Below are 18,608 nucleotides of genomic sequence, written 5' to 3' on the forward strand. Positions count from 1 at the left end.
ACCCAGGGGTCAGCAACATGCGGCTATTTAAGGACTGCTGCTTCGTGACGTTATTAAGGATCACCGTCTCGTATTCACCAAATACATTGCAGCTCTTGAAATATGGAGTTTTTATTTACCAAATTCGGAAAAAATAGTCTCTGATTGTTATTTTTGTTGCCGACCCCTGGCTTAACCAACCGATTAGCACGGTTGGCTGCATACGGTGAGAAAGTAGTTCAATATACAAACATGCATCAAAGGCCTTGCGTTCAATGGGGCGTGCAACAAAAACACTTTCATTTTTTATTTCTATTATGGCGAGAGAAATACTGGAAGGAGAATAACCGTTAGATTATTTATTTAAATTTATAGTCTCGAATTTTCCAGCAGGGTTGTAAAAACGGGCGGCAAGCATCGCGACATTTCGACGCTCGTTTTTCAGCGATTGGAAATCGCTGCGGCTGGGAATCACTCCGGCTGGGAATCATCGTGGCTTGGAATCATTCCGGCTCATCGTCGTTTATGCCGAGCACGGACGGCCGCTTACCGGTTGGTGTGCGAAACCTACTGGAGCGTCCGGGGCATGTTTTCGCTGGTTCCTGCAGATAAACATTAGACATCGGTGACAAACAATAGCTCGAGCCGATTCGTCCACAATGAAGCTTAGCGGTGTGCGGGACCGTCATGGTTAATACACTCGCACCTGCCAAGATACTAAAAATATGGGAGGCCGCTGGATTCAAACTATGAACCTCTGCAATAGGAAGCGGCGAATTCGCTACCTGCTGGGACACATCGCCGCCCATAGCATAATTGACGGATATGCACCGATGGATGCAGATGTCAACATTGATGACTTTTCTGATATTGTGAACTCTTCTTCTTACTTTAGAAAGCCTTTTTGACCTCCTGTATACGAGGAGGTTGTGGGTTCAATCCCGACCCTGACGCCTGCTGTATATTTAGAGTTTGCGTTCTCTCCATCTCCCCGTGGTTGCGTGCAATTTTTTTCCATGTCCTCCGATTTTTCCTTCCACATTTTAAAATCAACATCACGCGTTTAGAGTTTTTGCCTGCTGTAAATTTCCACGTGACAAGCCACTTCATTTGTGATAGCCAGGTTGCTTCTGAAAAGAGCTATATAGCACAGTGGGCCTTACCTGGTAAAATACAATAAATAGGTGGCAACACTGCTCTAGCGACCATCCGGCACCTTTTTCGGGTTCGTTTTGCTACATTCTGCTTCAAGGGCAACACTGGCCCAACAAACCCCTCTTGTCCATGAGCGGTACCATACTCATCACCTCGATCTAAATCAATCATTGGGAACTCACGTTGCTTGAGTCCCCTTCTTCTTGCAAAATAAAAAGGCGGATCCAGCCACTGCAGCCAAAACCAACAGTGGCACAATGACGGCGACAGCTATGACCCAGGGCTCAACACCGCCATCATCACCACCATTATCACCACCACCTACAAAAGACACACACATTTGCGGGCAATTGTTAATATTGCCTGAAGGTTAAATTGGGTAACGGTGCAGATATGCAATTTGCTCGCCCACGCCACGGCTGGCGGAAGCGCCTCCCTCCCCCCGCCACTTGAGAGCCCCTTCCGGTAAGTACGTTGGCCTAGTCTTCGGTGCCGGTGAGACGTCTTGGTGGACAGGTGGGGAGTACCCACACTTTGCCTCTCCGCACGTGATGTTGCCAATCGGTTACCCATTTATACTGCTGCTGGGTTGACAGAGGTGGGCGGGGAGGCGGAGATTTAACTTGCCCCCCGGTTTCAACTGCCGAGCTGGATTGCAAGTCCAAGTGTGGCTCGCCATTACAACATGCCAGCTCCACCTTTTTTATAAATAGCTTAAAACAATGATATAGACTAACCTCGACTTATGAACACCTGCGCTTACGAACACCCACAGTTGCTGCTTTAAATGTCCACATGATAAGCCACTTCATTGAGCTATCATTTGTGGCCAGGTCGCTTCTGAAAAAGAGCGACATAGCTCATGGTAAAATTTTTAAAAAGTTTTTTTATTTACTTACGAATACTCGCACCGACGAACCAGCTTCCATGATTTTTTTTAAACATTGACTTAAAACGCGACCTCGCATTTGCAAATTAAACCGCAAAACTATTTGTTCAGTAGAGCAATCCTCTGCAAGGTGTAATGAGTCAGCCTCGCATTGGGAGTGTTTGGCAGAGGCAGATCGCCTATTGAGCTGTATAGCTATTTTTCAGAAGCGACATTGCCACAAATGATAGCCCAATGAACTGGCTTATCATGTGGAAATTATAGTAGCCAAATATTCTATCAACGCACACCGATTCTAAATGTGGAGGGAAAAACCGGAGGACCCGTAGAAAACAACCATGGGGAGAGACACACGAAAATTCCAAATATACAGCAGGCATCAAGGGTGGGGATCAAACCCACGACCTCCTGTATACCAGGCAAGGTCGTTAACGTATCCTAGCCATCGTGGCGTCCCTATTTTAAATAGATCCGTGACGTGCGCCGATTTATCTCGTCTTAAGGTTGACACTCATTCACCTGTGTTTGCTGAGCGGCCTCCCACAGCAGATTGGAGATGCGAGTGTTAAAGTCCACCTTTGAAATAGCCGTTTGTGAGCTGTGGGTTTTACCATCAGTTATCAGTTTACTATGGTTACACATACACACGAGAGGGCTCGTTTAAGCTAACTTTTCTCACACTCGCATCAAAAATATGTCATCTGGCTCAGAGCTCAGAGCTGATCACCCGATCAGCGGGGGCGCGGCGAGAGACGGCCAAAGAGGAGGAGGGGGGAATGGAGGGGGTTGACGTCACGCCTCCCTCTGCACGCTCACGGGGAGCGGGGAGGTGGACGTTGGCCCCCACACCGCCATCACCCGACACAGCCAATTAGTAAGGTTTGTCAGGTAAACAACATGCAAATTTGCACGAAATGGGGGGAGGGGGGGTGTTTAATGATTGGCTGTGTCGGGTGGTGGCAGGTTTAATGACACATTTATATATTTACACGATCTCTCCCCAAAAAAATCTGATTTATGGATGAAATTGGTCGCGAAAGCCTGTGTTAAACTAGTATATTGTTTGGTGTTTTTGCGCGTGAAATGAATAAGATGGCGTCGGCTTCGTAGCAAGCTACCTAATTACACGATTTTTGTCCCTGGGTAGAAAGTGTTATTTTCTAATTGCTTATGCCTCAAAAGTATTGAAAATTGCTATTATTCCCCTCCCCACAAACTTTGCTTTTGTGACCAGGGCTTTTACGTGAAGGAGTGACACAAATGCACACGTTTTCTCATTCAAATTTCTAAATATCACTGTCCTGGTCACAAAAACAAAGTTCGTGGGGAATAGCCATTTTCTGTACTTTTGAGGCATAAGCAATTAGGAAATAACATTACCCAGGACAAAAAACATAAGTGTTATTAATGGAGTGGATTATTCACTTTGATTTTGTGTCCTGGTCACAAAAGCAAAGTTTGTGGGTAATAATAGGCATTTTCTGTACTTTTTAGGCATAAGCAATTAGAAAATAACTCTTACTACCCAGGAACACTTTTTGTTACACAGTGTTTTATATATATATACGAGTGTTAATAACTTATTTATTTTGATTAATCCAACTCGAATCAATCGATATAGCAGAGTTGGAAGATGATAATAGTGTTTTGGTGTTGAAAATCGAGGATGTTTTTGTAATAGTTGAAAACATTTGCCATCATTGCGTTGTGCTGTTCATTAGGACGGCATAAAATGGCTGACTTAGAGCTTGATTTTAACATTTAGCTAACGGGGTGAGCAGAATAGGTGTTTTGCAGAGGTTTCGTTGCATAAGAATAATAGTTTTTATGTTTACCATTAGTAAAATGTGACATATCTAATTTACATATTCATATAATTAGATGTAAAATTTGAATTTATTATACGAGTACGTATTTGTTCGTTTAAGTAGTATTATCAGGAACTAGGAAATTTAGAAGGTATTACAGATATTTTGGGTAGATGTTTGTACTTTAAATGTTATTCGATATGATAAGCGGCTGTATCATTATTGAGATTTGAGCAGACTTCATGCTGAGAGATTGAGCTGCGCTATGACACGGAGGGTCTTTATTATTTCTATAGCAGATATGCAGTTGTCCTTCTGTGAGCCCTTCACGTGTGAAGGAGGAAATTAATGTTTGCATATAACTTACAATGGGCGTTCATTTCTGGTTGGGTTATTCATATGGTAATCAATGTATATTATGCAGGTACATTATGCATATGCATTATTCTTGTACCTCCTGTCGTTTGTGTGCAATACAGGTAATTGTCTGCATACAAGTGTAGTGTTCGATTTCACTCGGACAACTTCTGTCTTTCTTCGAACACCGCTTTATTTACAACTCTCAGCATGTCCTCCACATTCCACAGAATCCTGGTCGCCACGGCTCGCTCGCCGTGCTTCACTCGACTCGCTCGCCACCTTTGTCTCTCCACTCCCCACGATTACTTCGCTTACTCCGCCGCTAACTTTTTCGTCTCCGCTCTCCGCTATCACCATCGCTATGCTCACTCCACTGCTAACTGCTTCGTCTCTGTTCACTGCTATCACCGTCACTATGCTCACTCCACTGCTAACTGCTTCGTCTCTGTTCACTGCTATCACCGTCACTATGCTCACTCCACTGCTAATTGCTTTGTCTCTGTTCACCGCTATCACCGTCACTATGCTCACTCCACTGTTAACTGCTTCGTCTCTGTTCACCGCTATCACCGTCACTATGCTCACTCCACTGCTAACTGCTTCGTCTCTAACTCCATCTCAGCAACTCAGCACACAGAGACTTAACACAGCGTCTTCGCACACAGCGACTTTGCACTCAGCAACTCCAACCTCCAACTCTTCACTCCAGCTCCCCTAAGCTCTCCAACGTCAACCCATCTCCAAGTTCAACTCCTTCAACTCAACTCCTTCAACTCAACTCCCTTCAACTCCACTCCCTTCAACTCAACTCCAATCTGTTGACTCCGACTCCCGCTCTTATACCCGCTGTCATTACACCCCCAATTAATTAACCCGCGTCCCAACGGCGCTCCGCATGACCGTCGCACCTGTTTCTCGCCAGACTTCCAGACCCCTCTCCAACCCCGGCAACAGCACCAACCAATCGCAACCGTCCACGGCTACCCCAGCTTAATTGCCCCAACATAACCTGCACTGTATTCGCCTTCACTAAAGACTGACCCAAGATAACCCGTACTGTCTGTGTGATCATGTAATCACGCTGTTTGTGCTACGCACCTTCCTACTCCACCACATCACCCCCCCCCCCCCCCCGTGATAAAAAAAATCTAGCCGTCCCGGCTACGACGACACTTCGACCTCTGGGTGGTGGAGTACCTCGGACATAACAATGAACAACAACATAACAACAACACCAATGCATCACGGAAACATATGTACAATAGCCGTACGAGGCGTAAAAGTCAATAGAAAGTTCTTCATCGGGAGCAAGTTCCAGCGGCCAGTCTTTAATGAGTTCGCGTGGCCGAGCCCCCAGGGGAGGCGAGCACGTGCTCCACTCCCCCCTTCAAGTCCACATCCAGCCAGCACAACCGGCGACTCCAAGGGCGGCAGGTGCAGGAATCCTGTGATGAGAGAAATCAACCCTCCTGAGGCATCACTCGACGAACACTCGCCTCGGCTCGTCGGACACAACAGTCACCTGGCCAGGGAAGTGGAGATGATCAATTCCGCCCGGCGGAAGGAACCAAATACACATTCTACAATCAGCCCAAAATCACACAAATACCCATGCATACACAAAATGTCAGCCGCATGCTTGGACGGCAATGCCGCAATCCCCGCGCACCCGCATATCTCCGCGGTTCTCCCCACACTCCCATCCCAGTATACTGCTCTGGGAATTATGACAGACAGCGAATTTCGCACCCTCCGATGCCTCTGCGCATCGCCGCCATTCATCGCACGAATCGGCCATAGCGGGGGAATTTTAAACCAGTGTTTCTCCAAGACTCGCGTTGCCGCAATCAGCTGCCCCAACCGAGTTTAGAAGACACATCGTTACCTCACTGCACAACATGCACCCTGACAACTGAGGGATACATCTCCAGCCCACTGTTTCAACGCACCTCGGAGTGTCTCGAACTCTGGGCCACCAGGGCGAGCCTATAGCTCCATCGTATAGCTTCAGACGCACCACGGAGGGCCTCAACCTCCGGGCCATCTGATCAAACCATCATTCATAGCATGATGGAACCACACACCCGTGTTAGACACTCAACACGTACTGGGCCATCCTGGTCAGGATCTGCGCCCCACGAGATTTGACAGCTAGCACAATACCAAATCAATGGCAGCATGTCACCATCGCCAATGTCGAACAGGCACGCACAATTTGTGACGATCTCAAATACCCAACGGTCACCACAATACACTTCACATCCCGCATCAGTACTCATTATGTCAGATACTCGCATTGTAGCACACAGCTGTACCAACCGAGTTGAGAGCAAAACAACTATACACAATCCCACGAATCGCCGAATGAGGTAATACAGTACACGCAGCATATACAGTCCGATACAATCTATACCTTGGCAACAATAACAATCAAAGTTTCTCACAGTCACATAACCAATCGCAAGCAAAGCTCCATACAGTATACACAATAACAATCGCGCTCGACACACGAATTAATCATTAACATCCCCATCAGATAACACTCCCGATGCCGTAACCACACACACGAGCACAGACATTGCGTTCATCCTACATTCACACAGCCAGAACCTCGTTCAGCAGCCCAACGGTCAACAAAATCCCATATGCAAAAACAATAACCCGGCACACGCAAGATGGGTGAGGTGTGTGTTTAGGGCCGGGTGCGTTGTGTCACGACTCGCCTGAGAGGCTGTGAGGAACTTGAACCACGGCATCCTCTTGCGACAGGATGCCACCAAGACGGCTGAACATCTTCCTCCACAGGCGTTGAGAATGGCGGGAACGGCGTTTCGGCGGGAACCGCGTCCCGACCGGCCGCCACAATGGCGATCGCACGCGCACGATGCGCACAATTTTCCCGCCCCAGCACCCACATTAGCGGCGGCGGCATTCTCTCTCCTCCAGCTTCGGTGCTCTCCCTCGCGATGTCGGCGAAGCAGCGGCATGCTGTGCGTCCTGCTGCCCCGCCTGCAGCGCCGTGGGAGGTGCGGCTCCGTCGTCGACGTTTTCCGGCGGCACGAGAACGGCAGCGGGCTGGCTTAGCCCCGTCGGCAACGCTCGTTCCGCCCGCCGGGGGAGCGGCACCCACTTGCCCCGATGCAGCAATCACGTTCACCTCGTTGTCGTCGGACGAGTCCGTCAGCACATCCCTTCTCTTGGCCGACGTCTTCCACATGTCGGCGTGGTTCGTAGACATTCTGACACCAAATGTAGTGTTCAATTTCACTCGGACAACTTCTGTCTTTCTTCGAACACCGCTTTATTTACAACTCTCAGCATGTCGCCACGGCTCGCTCGCCGTGCTTCACTCGACTCGCTCGCAACCTTGGTCTCTCCACTCCACACGATTGCTTCACTTACTCCGCCGCTAACTTCTTCATACTCTTTAGTTCTATTCGGTAAAGTCACCTAGGTAAAAAATAAAACAACAAAAATCACGACGTTTCGGCCACAACATCAAGTGGCCTTCATCAGGTGAAGGGACCGTACTGTCCAGAGGACAGCGTTGGAGTGAAGACAGCCAAGCCCAGGTCGCGTCCTTTAAACTGATTTCTAAATTCAACCACCTATCAAAGAAGAACACAGTTCCACATATAACAAAACTAGACGTCAACAAAATCGTCATTAATCAGAGTAGCACCCCAATTTCGGACAATCTGAAAACAGTACTGGCTAGGGGGATACATTTTGCTGTCACCCCAAAACACATACCAGTAGATGATATCATCTTTCAGGTCGATGTAGCCCTCAAAGGCGTAGGACACATCCAAGCAGATGTTGCGAGAGCTGAAATAGCCACTATTCTTTAGAATGCTAAGAAACCCATTAGCAACATCAACAAAAATGAACGCTCTGAACTCGCGAATTTAAAAAAACAGAAGTGACATAGTCATCCTCTCAGCCGATAAGGGCATCGCTACTGTAATTATGGATAAAGATTCATACAACTAAAAAATCCAGAATCTGCTCAACGATGGAAGTTACTCAAAAATAAAAAATGACCATACTAATAGCCTAGTGATAAAAACCAACAAGATCATCACAAGTTTGACCTCCCTAATCGACCCAACTAAACGTCCCTCCCTAAAACCTTCTAATGCAAGACCCCCTAGATTCTATGGTCTTCCCAAGATTCATAAAGAAGGCACCCACTACAACCCATCATATCCACGATCAACTCCCCTACCTATAGACTGGCCCGTTTTCTGTCAGATACCTTGCTACCTTTCACTGACAAGACGCCCTCAGCTCTACTTAACTCAGCCCAATTGGTCTCTATGGTCAAAGACGTTGTACTGTCCCCTGACGATATCCTTGTCAGATTCGATGTGGTATCTTTGTTCACCAAGGTCCCAGTACCTGATACCATTGAAATAATTGAAAATCTGGTCCAACATGGACTAGACCCCGATACACCTGCACTGGTTAGGCACTGCCTCAACAATACCTACTTTACTTGGAATGGCTCCTTCTACAAACAGAATGAGGATACCCCCATGGGATCCCCCTTGTCACCAGTGATAGCCAATATTTTCATGGAGAAATTTTAATCAGACGCCATCCAGACTTCCACCCTCAGACCTTCCCTGTGGAAGAGATATGTAGATGACACTTTCGTCATTTGGCCACATGGCCACCCGGATTTGGACCTTTTCCTAGACCACATTAATTCCAGACACCCCACTATCAAATTCACCATGGAAGTGGAGAAAGATGGGAAGCTGCCATTCTTGGATGTTCTGTTCGAGAGGGGACCTGATGGCTCATTGGGACATTATCTCTACAGGAAACCCACCCACACAGATTCATACTTGAAACCTGATTACCACCACCACCTGACGCAAAATAATTATCTCATCAAAACATTATACCACAGGGCTCATTGCATTTCGGACCAACACCACCTGACCAGTGAATTAAAATATGTACATCTGGCCCTCAAAAGGAATGGATACTCTGACCATACCATCCGCCAAGCTGTTTCTCCCTCCATACAGAAACAACCACCTGATACTCCGATCAAAACCATCACACTTCCATATATAGCAGGCGTTAAAAATATCTCCAAAATTCTAAACAAACACAACATTCTGGTCCGGTTCAATACAGTACACAAAATCCGTGACCTGATCCCTTCTGTGAAGGATGTCATTCATGACTTACAGTACCCCGGGGTTTACAAATTGATCTGCACCTGTGGTGACTGCTATATCGGGGAGACAAAACGACATGTCTCTGACTAAATTCGCGAGCACAAATCAGATTTGAAACACGGCAGACGAATTTTTCTGCCGTAGCTGATCACTGTTACAATGCTGTGGGTGATCACGATATAATTTTATCCGATACCAAGGTCCTCTGCAAACCCACGGGTTTTTATCAGAGATTTATCCACGAAGCAATTCAGATTTACAAACACAGACAATTTCAACCGAGAAGATGGTTTCAAATTAAGCAATCATTGGAAAGATGTTCTAAATCATACCAAACATTAAACTAATTTTCAATGGTACAGTATATTTATTCAGGTAGTGTATCCCAAACTTTCACAGCAGCTTATTTCCCTTCACACCAACATTTGCAAACTCCCCCCCCCCCCCCATGCCAGTCCTCTACAGCATTTTATGCCAATTCCTTTGTCAAGGCGTTTTTTGTTTCCCAGCTTATTTCCCTTCACACCAACATTTTTAAACTCCCCCCCCCCACCCGTGCCGGTCCTCTACAGCATTTTATGCCAATTCCTTTGTCAAGGCGTTTTTTGTTTCCCAGCTTATTTCCCTTCACACCAACATTTGTAAACTCTCCCCCCCCCCCCCCCCACCCGTGCCGGTCCTCTACAGCATTTTATGCTAATTCCTTTGTCAAGGCGTTTGTTTCCTCTCACACAGCTTAAAGGATGCGACCTGGGCTTGGCTGTCTTCACTCCAACGCTGTTCTCTGGACAGTACGGTCCCTTCACGTGATGAAGGCCACTTGTGTTGTAGCTGAAACGTCGTGATTTTTGTTTTATTTTTTACCTACGTGACTTTACCGAATAGAACCAAACAGTATGGATCCTTGCAGTCACGAAAGCTTCAAATCTAGAAATAACTTCTTTATCTCCGCTCTCCGCTATCACCGTCGCTATGCTCACTCCACTGCTAACTGCTTTGTCTCTGTTTACCGCTATCACCGTCACTATGCTCACTCCACTACTAATTGCTTCGTCTCTGTTCACCGCTATCACCGTCACTATGCTCACTCCACTGCTAACTGCTTCGTCTCTGTTCACCGCTATCACCATCACTATGCTCACTCCACTGTTAACTGCTTTGTCTCTAACTCCGTCTCAGCAACTCCGCACACAGCGTCTTCGCACACAGCGACTTCGCACACAGCGTCTTCGCACACAGCGACTTCACACACAGCGTCTTCGCACACAGCGTCTTCGCACATAACGTCTTTGCACACAGCGACTTCACACACAGCGTCTTCGCACACAGCGACTTCGCACGCAGCGACTTTGCACTCAGCAACTCCAACCTCCAACTCTTCACCCACAATAAATTAACCCGCGTCCCAACGGCGCTCCACGTGACCGTCGCACCTGTTTCTCGCCAGACTTCCAGACGCTTCTCCAGCCCCGGCAACAGCACCAACCAATCGCAGCCATCCACGGCTACCCCAGCTTAATTGCCTCAACATAACCTGCACTGTATTCGCCTTCACTACAGACTGACCCAAGATAACCCGTACTGTCTGTGTGATCATGTAATCATGTTGTTTGTGCTACACACCTTCCTACTCCACTACACAAGTATAGTGACATAGAATTGGTCATTGGCAGCATAGTGCTTGTTGCTGGAAGGGAAGGGGATCTGCAGTTACAGCAGCCCTGACTGACAGCAGGTCACGTGATAGACCAGAGAGAGGAATGTAGGGGAAAGGTTACAGAAGGGGCACATGAGGGAAGCCCGGGAACACGCTAGTAGGTTCTAGAAAAGGGGCGTGGCCGGGGCAGATTGAGGCAACGCTGGGAGGATAAAAGGGGGCCCCGAGCAGGAGCTCGGGGCTGTTATTTGGAGTGTGATCCCGTCTTGCTGCTGGAGACTTCGTTGCCGTCTCTGTCTTCACCTTCTCGGCATCGTCAGTCAGGCAGTCTGCCAGCTGTCCTGACTGGGAGCTGTAGTTACTAAGTGTGAACTGTTAAGGCTGTTAATAAACAGAGTGCCTCCTACTCTTAGTGTCTCTGAGTCAGTCACTACACATGTAATCCCCATTTATGTATGGTGATCTGTATAAGCATGCATTTAAATTGCAGCATTTCTTGTTTAACATGTTTAATTTCACTTCTCAGACATCTCACCATCTGACAGTTTCTTATCTCGATGTATGAGCATCTTGATAAGGATGGATTTCTCTGCAGAGTGATGGCGTGATTCTGCATTCAGATAGGCATCATTGTGCATTTTCTTTCGGTAAAAGCTGTGTATTATTTTGCAATTTTGACCGTGCCCGAGCAGAATATCCAGAAATCGGAGAGTTCTGTCAACTTACACTTCCATGGTGAATTAGATGGGCGGGTTTGCAAGTTGAGATGATTTAGAAATTCGTTAAATGTATATTTGCCGTGTCGTCAGACCACCAGTGTGTCATCCACATATCTAAACCAAGCAAAGAGTTTTAGTGTGCTTGAAGCTATTGCTTTTGCTTAAAAAAACTCCACGTATAAATTTGCAATCACAGGAGACAAAGGAGAGCCCATTGCTGCTCCTTCCTTTTGTTTATAGAAATCATCTTTCCACAAGAAATAGGTGTTCGTAAGATGGTGTTCAGCTAGTCGTGGGATATTTTTGGCAAAACCAGTGTTCGTTTCCGGAGTATCGAGTAATTTAATTTACTTGTTGCCCGGAACTCTGGTGAACAAAGAAGTCACATCAAAACGTACAAGATTTTCATTAAGGTTAAGTGTAATATCTTGAATTATATTTAAGAAATTCTCTGAGTTTTTAAAGCCCAAAAATGTGCATTGTATGTATAAAAGCTCTCAATGCATGATGCGAAACCACAGGTTCAAAAGAACTGAACGTGTGGCCATTTTGTCTCGAATACGTTTTTTGAGAGCCTTTGTACATGCAACACAGTGCTCCGTGTGTGTTTGTTTTGTTAAATCTATTTGCTTTTCTGGCCTGCCATAATGCTTGTTATTGGTTCTCATGATTTAAAGACTTCACAACAAATAAAAAAACCTACCTCTTATTGCATTTCAGAGTTGCGAGCTTTTTCTGCCCGTCTGTCTTTAAAATGTGGCTACTGTTTTAAAAACGGTGACATCAGTTTTTGGGCAGCAATTCGTTTCTTTGGTTATCAACGCATCTTTTGTAACAGTGGGGGCCCAGTGGGAAGTCAAAAAAGAAAAGCAGCTGCTGATGTATCTGCGCTGATACCTGGTGTTGTGGCTGCCATGGGTGTAGTGGATGTAGTTGTTGTAGTAGCGGTGGTTGTAGTAGCGGTGGTTGTAGTAGCGGTGGTTGTAGTAGTGGTGGTTGTAGCAGCGGTGGTTATACCTGACCGGATGGTAATGATAACCACCGCCTCGCCCCAGCCCACAGAGTTATTGGCCCAGCAGGAGAAGGACCCAGAGTCTGACTCCACTAGCGGCCGCTCAAAGGACAGGGAGTTTCCGCTCACAACCGTCCCGTTGGGCAGGGAGCCCTCTTGCCTACGAGCAATCACACCACAACACAGGGAGCACAACACACGGTGAGCATCGTGTGATTACACTGCTGCAAAAACTGCGAAGAGAAATGTAATTAGATGTACAGTATGTATGTTGAACTTCTTTTGGACCGTATATGTAGCCAACCGTGGTAATCTGAGGTGCAGGAAAGGAGAACAAACTAAACACAGGCAGTTCTAAAGAAATTAGTTTTCAATCTAGCAGTATGGCAAAACATGTTGCATAACAGCCATGGAATACGGAGTGGAAGAACTACATCTAGTCACTGTTTGAGAAAGGGCTGTAACAATGGCAACTACAGTCGCCTCGCATTTTATGCGCGTTTATGTAACGCGATTGTGAAATAGCGCGTTTGATTAATTTACACTTATTTTAGTTTTTCGCGCACTATCATTGAAATGACGTGCTCTACCACGTTGGCCATGGTGTACGGGACATGCTTGCGAGCTCATCGTTAGTCAGGCAGCAAAGTTCAGTAGCAATGCTGCCTGAGGTGCAGCAGTATGACAACCACAAGCATGGGAAGCGGCAACAGCATCTCATTCTCGCGTGCTATTTTGAAGATCTTGTCGACGTGAACTTTTCCTGATGCACACATTCGAACGCACCATCATCTCCATTACCCCACTCTCTCTCCAGTAATCCCACCAATTCTCTCCACTCCTCCCCTCCACAAGCCCCAGTTACACCGCCACATTCAAACATCTCACTACGTGTACAAATATTTTTGTTTAACTTTATTCTTTTTTAATTTAAATAGGATGTCACTATCTGTAATACATGTATGGTAGTATTGCCAATATAATGTATGGTAACCGGTGAAATATGTGGATGTGAGAATGGGATTCGATAGTCTGCTCTATCCTTAACTCCAACCGATTTTGAGTTACACGCCATAAAACAAGAGGTAGCTGTATTGACAGTTTCTTGTGGTCGCTTACCTGTCCCACAGGTAGTGCATGATGTTAGGGTTCGCGTCTGCTTCACAAGTCAACGAGGCTGCTTCCTTATCCACGTACCAATCGCCATCATAGCCAGCGATACTCACACTTGGTTTGTCTGCGAATGGAGGCACATGCACGAGTTCATACACGTTGCCCTGGTCGCATTCACGAGCAAACTTCGGTTATAAAAGTGGCGAAAAATCAATTGAGGGATATTCAGGACGAAAAATAAACTAATTTTGATGAACTCTTATCAGAGGCAACTGTAGATTTCACAAAAACGTAGCCAGGGGGTTATCCACTGCTACAGGGCGTTACATCATTACTCCAATGTATCCGCGTTTTTTTCGTCAACAAACACCTCACGTCCCAAAGATCTGAGGGCAGGGGGCAGGCATGGTGCAGCGCACTCATCACAGTGTCACTCTCCAACATTATCACGGTCATTGTTACTCTTGCATGATGTACGTATGTACTGTCTGTTGAACTTCTTTCTCACCGTACATAGCCAACCGTGCTAATCTGAGATGCGGAGGAAAAGACAACAGACTAAACACAAACATCTATTCGAAATAAATTAGTTTTCAATCTATAATAAGAAGGTGGAATGTTTAGAATTGACTCAGGGATGCCAGTGGAGATGACCACCAATCTAAGCTCATTCAAACACATTCCTGAGGAGGGAGCTGGTAGGAACGTTGGGTTGCTTGGTCAATGGACAGGGTCAACGGCGGCGTGGTGTATTTCGCAAATATGCCCGACTGTGAGGGCGGGCACAAGCCGGAGTGAGTAGGTTAAACGTTGCGTTTTATAAGGGCACCACGGGGTGACCAGCTCCTCCCCCAGCCAGCCCCACCCCTCCCACCCCCCACCCAGCCCCACCCTCCCCACCCAGCCCCTCCACACCCTCCCCACCCAGCCCCTCCCCACCCTCCCCTCTCCACCCAGCCCCACCCCTCCCATTTTTGCATGCACGACGGACAGACGGACACAATAATTCCCTGTGGGCTGGTTGAACCAGGAGGTTCCTTCCAGTAACAAAACGCGACAACCAGACTTTCTGACATTCATTTATAATGCCCACCACTCACAATGGATGTCGAGGGTGGTTGAGAGCTCTACTAGAGGTGGCTCCAGGGCCGGGTGCTCCACCCCGCAGGTGAGGGTCCGCCCCTGGCTCTCGTGCGTGGGATCCATCCGGTACTCGCTCCTCACCGTCACCTTGCCGTCCAGCTCCGTCTCTGTGGTCTCATTGGAGCTGCCTTGATCGAGGCCACTCCAGGTGATGGTGGCTGCGGGATATCCTTCCCGAGCAACGCACGTGGCCACGATCACCAGCCCCATGCCCTCGACCAACTGGGATGGGTTCAACTCCAGGGAGACGTTCGGGGGAACTGGGGCACAGAGACACAGAGACACAGAGACAGTAAAATAACAGTTAAGCGCTGCCCTCTAATGTGTGGAGCAGAGGTCACTTAAAGTAGCCTGATCTCTAAGAAGGGACACAATAACTGTGGGAGATACCCAACTGATTCTTAAAAACTATATTATGGATCACCTTAGCCAGAGATGCCACGCCCCAATAGTACAGAAAGACCGATGGACAAATTGATTACTGAATCTATCTGTGTGGAACTTTGAGCATTATCCCCTTGTATGTGTGGGTATTCTCCAGGTACTCTGGCTTCCTCCCACACAAATACAAACACTCACTACGGGAAATGGCCAAGCATGCCTGCACAGGACCCTCCCTAAACAGACGCCTAAGAATGAAAGAGACTTTTCTGGGTAAATAATGGGCATTGTTACTCTTGCATGATATACTCGTGTAAGTTGAACGTCTTTCGCACCATATGTAGCAAACCGTGATGATTGGAGGTGCGAGGGAAGGACAACAAACTAAATACAAAAGCAATTCTAAAGAAATTATTTTTCAATCTATATTAACGTGGAATGTTTAAAATGGACTCATGGCTGCCAATGGAGACGACCACCAATCCAAGCTCATTCAAACATCGCGACAAGCGGACTTTCTGACTTTTTTTAACATGTCCACTACTCACAGTAGATGTTGAGGGTGGTAGGGAACTCCACTGGAGACTCGAGGGCCGGGTGCTCCACCCTGCAGGTGAGCGTCCGCCCGTGGCTCTCGTACGTGGGATCCATCTGGTAGCGGCTCCTCACTGTCACCGTGCCGTCGTGCTCCGTTTCTGTGGTCTCATTGGAGCTGCCCTGATCGAGGCCACTCCAGGTGATGGAGGCTGCGGGATATCCTTCCTGAGCAATGCACGTGGCCACAGTCACCAGCCCCATGCCGTTTATCAACTGGGATGGGTTCAACTCCCAGGAGACCTTCGGGGTAACTTGGGCACAGAGACATGGAGACGCAGAGAGACAGAGACGGTTACATAGTTAAGTGCTACCCTCTACTTTGTGGTGCAGAGGTCACTTAAAGGAAGCTCAGAGGTCGCTCTGTTATCTGCTTCCCTGGACTGTTCTCGAACAAGAAGGGATGAAGGTTATATTCGCCGTGCCACCAAACGGAAATTCAGCAAAGCAATGTTAACACTCATGGAAGTGAGCAGGAATCAGAGGATTACCGAGAAAAATGTTGACTGTTGGAGTGGAGTAGGAGCCACTGGAATGGAGAGGAATGACAGGAATGATTCATCAGCCGCATATAATGATGATGATGGCCAACAGTGGAGGACTTCTATGGGAAGTTGGTGGACTCAGTGGCTTCTATGAAGAGTGGGAGGGTTGTGAATCTATGAAGGGTGAAACGGTCTCCCAGCTCCAATGAACGTGGGGCTTTGCTCAACTTGAATGGCATCCTTAGCCAGTAGTGGTCATTTTCCATTCCTATGGCGATAGCCTATCTCTAGTAGGCCGATTCGACTTCCAATCTGGATTTGAACAAGCAACCTTCTGGTTGTGGGTCAGGCAGTCGAACCACAGCATGAAAACGCATTATAGTGTGAACGCCACCATGCGTTAAGCGAGGACTTTCTTGTACCAGCTGCCAGAGTTTTGAGTGAGGGGCTGGGGGTGGTGATAGCCCACATGCCTAGGGTTCTACCACTCTTACCATCATTATGCTCGTATGAGCAAGGACAGACTTGGACTTTATTAAGGTTTTGTTCAGAACAGCGTCGTAAGAACAAGGGCACTTTTCACGGAGCTTTTCCTCCTGGGAGATACAGTTTCAGTTTTCAGTTTCTTTATTTTGGTATAGCCCTGTGAGCCAGTCGGCTCTTGAATCGGATGCAACCACAACAAGCAAAAAAACAAAAACACGAACAAAAAAACATCTTAAAGTGACTATGTGACTGTGCAAACAGAAAATCCATGGAAAAAAAACAGCAAAATATTCCTGAAAAAAAGCACCGTACACCAACGCTGTGTGCAAAAAATCCCAGTGGGATGCAAGTCAAATACGCTTGCAGTAAAAGGAGTCATTATGTAAAAAAATGTGGAAATGCTACGTAGTGTGTATGATTAAAAAAAAAACGCCTCACCAGTCACAGTGAGGCTGATTGTTGCTTCAGGTGGAGGGTTATCAATAGTGGCAAAGGCGCAGGTGAAGTCTCCCTTGTCCCCCAGACGCAGGTCCTCAATGCGGATGGATCCGTCCATCAATTGAGAGTTGAGGTTTGTAAAGTTCAGTCGCCCATATAAGTCGCTGGTATCGTAAATTATGTAATCACTTTGAAGGGCAAGGGCGACATTCACTGAGGAGTCTCTGTTTCCTTTCTTCCAGGATATACTCCCAGGTATGTGTGTCCCCGTGTAGATGCATCTCAGAGTGACCTCTTTCCCCCTGCTCCCATTCACGAACTGCTCCACGTCTACTTGGGAGGTTCCCACAGTCACCAGACCTGCAGGGATATAATGGAGAAAGTGGAGTCGATTATTATAGGGTTGTGAAGTACACAGCAGTCTGAAATTCTATTGTTTAAAGACCTCACGAGCGACCGATCCATCAGACTGTTGTCTTCAGACCCCCAAAACGTACCAGTATTCATCTTTATTTTGTACGGTTAAACATTTTAAATTGCATACCATGCAATGCCCATCTGGTAAAAGCATTGTATTGTGCAAAACTGGCAATTTGTATCATCTGCTCATCCTTTCTACCCAGACATGAGCACATATACCTTTATTCAACTTTCCTTCAGACTGCATTGCAATTGTAAAGTAACACAATATCATAGAGCACTGTTAGTATGACTGCAAAACAGTATAATGGCCTCATATACGCCGTTGAGCAAATAACACGGCATGCGCCTGACCCTATCAAAGAATAAAAGCCAAGCAGGTTAGAGCCTGGATAAGTGCTTGGATGGGTGATCACCATCTCGCCATTTTGGGCGTCACAATGGCAAAATGTTAACTACCTTGTCTGGTATACAGGAGCTCGTGGGTTCGTTCCTGACACTGACGTTTGCAGTATATTTGGAGTTTGCATATTCTCCCCGTGGTCGCGTGGATTTCACCTCCAGGTCCTCTGATTTTTTTCCTCATTTAGAAAAATGCGTTTATGGTATTTGCCTGCTATAAATTTCCACGTGATATGTCCACTTCGTTGAGCTCTCATTTGTGTTCAGGTCACTTATGAAAAAGGGCTACATCGCTCAGTGTGGCCTTACCTGGTAAAATAAAACGTTTATAGTTTTGCCATGCATGACAATCTGGTGTTGTAGGCAGTGGTT

The 18,608-nt window shown here is 46.9% G+C and overlaps 2 protein-coding genes across 2 annotated transcripts in view; both read right to left on the minus strand.

The window, feature by feature from the left end:
- Nucleotides 1-1,312: 1,312 nt before the first annotated feature.
- On the minus strand, nt 1,313-17,532 carry LOC142906269 (nectin 1a-like). Its single transcript, XM_076053748.1, has 6 exons — nt 17,415-17,532; nt 15,960-16,259; nt 14,988-15,290; nt 13,894-14,011; nt 12,780-12,934; nt 1,313-1,455 (listed from the first exon to the last, which is right to left on the minus strand). The coding sequence occupies exons 1-6, from the start codon at nt 17,530-17,532 to the stop codon at nt 1,313-1,315; spliced, it is 1,137 nt and encodes a 378-aa protein (XP_075909863.1).
- LOC142906244 (nectin 1a-like) overlaps nt 17,421-18,608 on the minus strand; it is a 71,622-nt gene continuing 70,434 nt past the window's right edge. Inside the window, exon 12 of the mRNA XM_076053633.1 lies at nt 17,421-17,774. Within this exon, the coding sequence (XP_075909748.1) occupies nt 17,766-17,774 (9 nt within the window). The 3' untranslated portion in view covers nt 17,421-17,765. The remainder of the gene's footprint in view (nt 17,775-18,608) is intronic.

Source organism: Petromyzon marinus, chromosome 62 (assembly GCF_048934315.1).
Source record: "Petromyzon marinus isolate PM22_M1 ecotype Great Lakes invasive population chromosome 62, UKy_Petmar_22M1.pri1.0, whole genome shotgun sequence".
NCBI classification, from domain to species: Eukaryota; Metazoa; Chordata; class Hyperoartia; order Petromyzontiformes; family Petromyzontidae; genus Petromyzon; species Petromyzon marinus.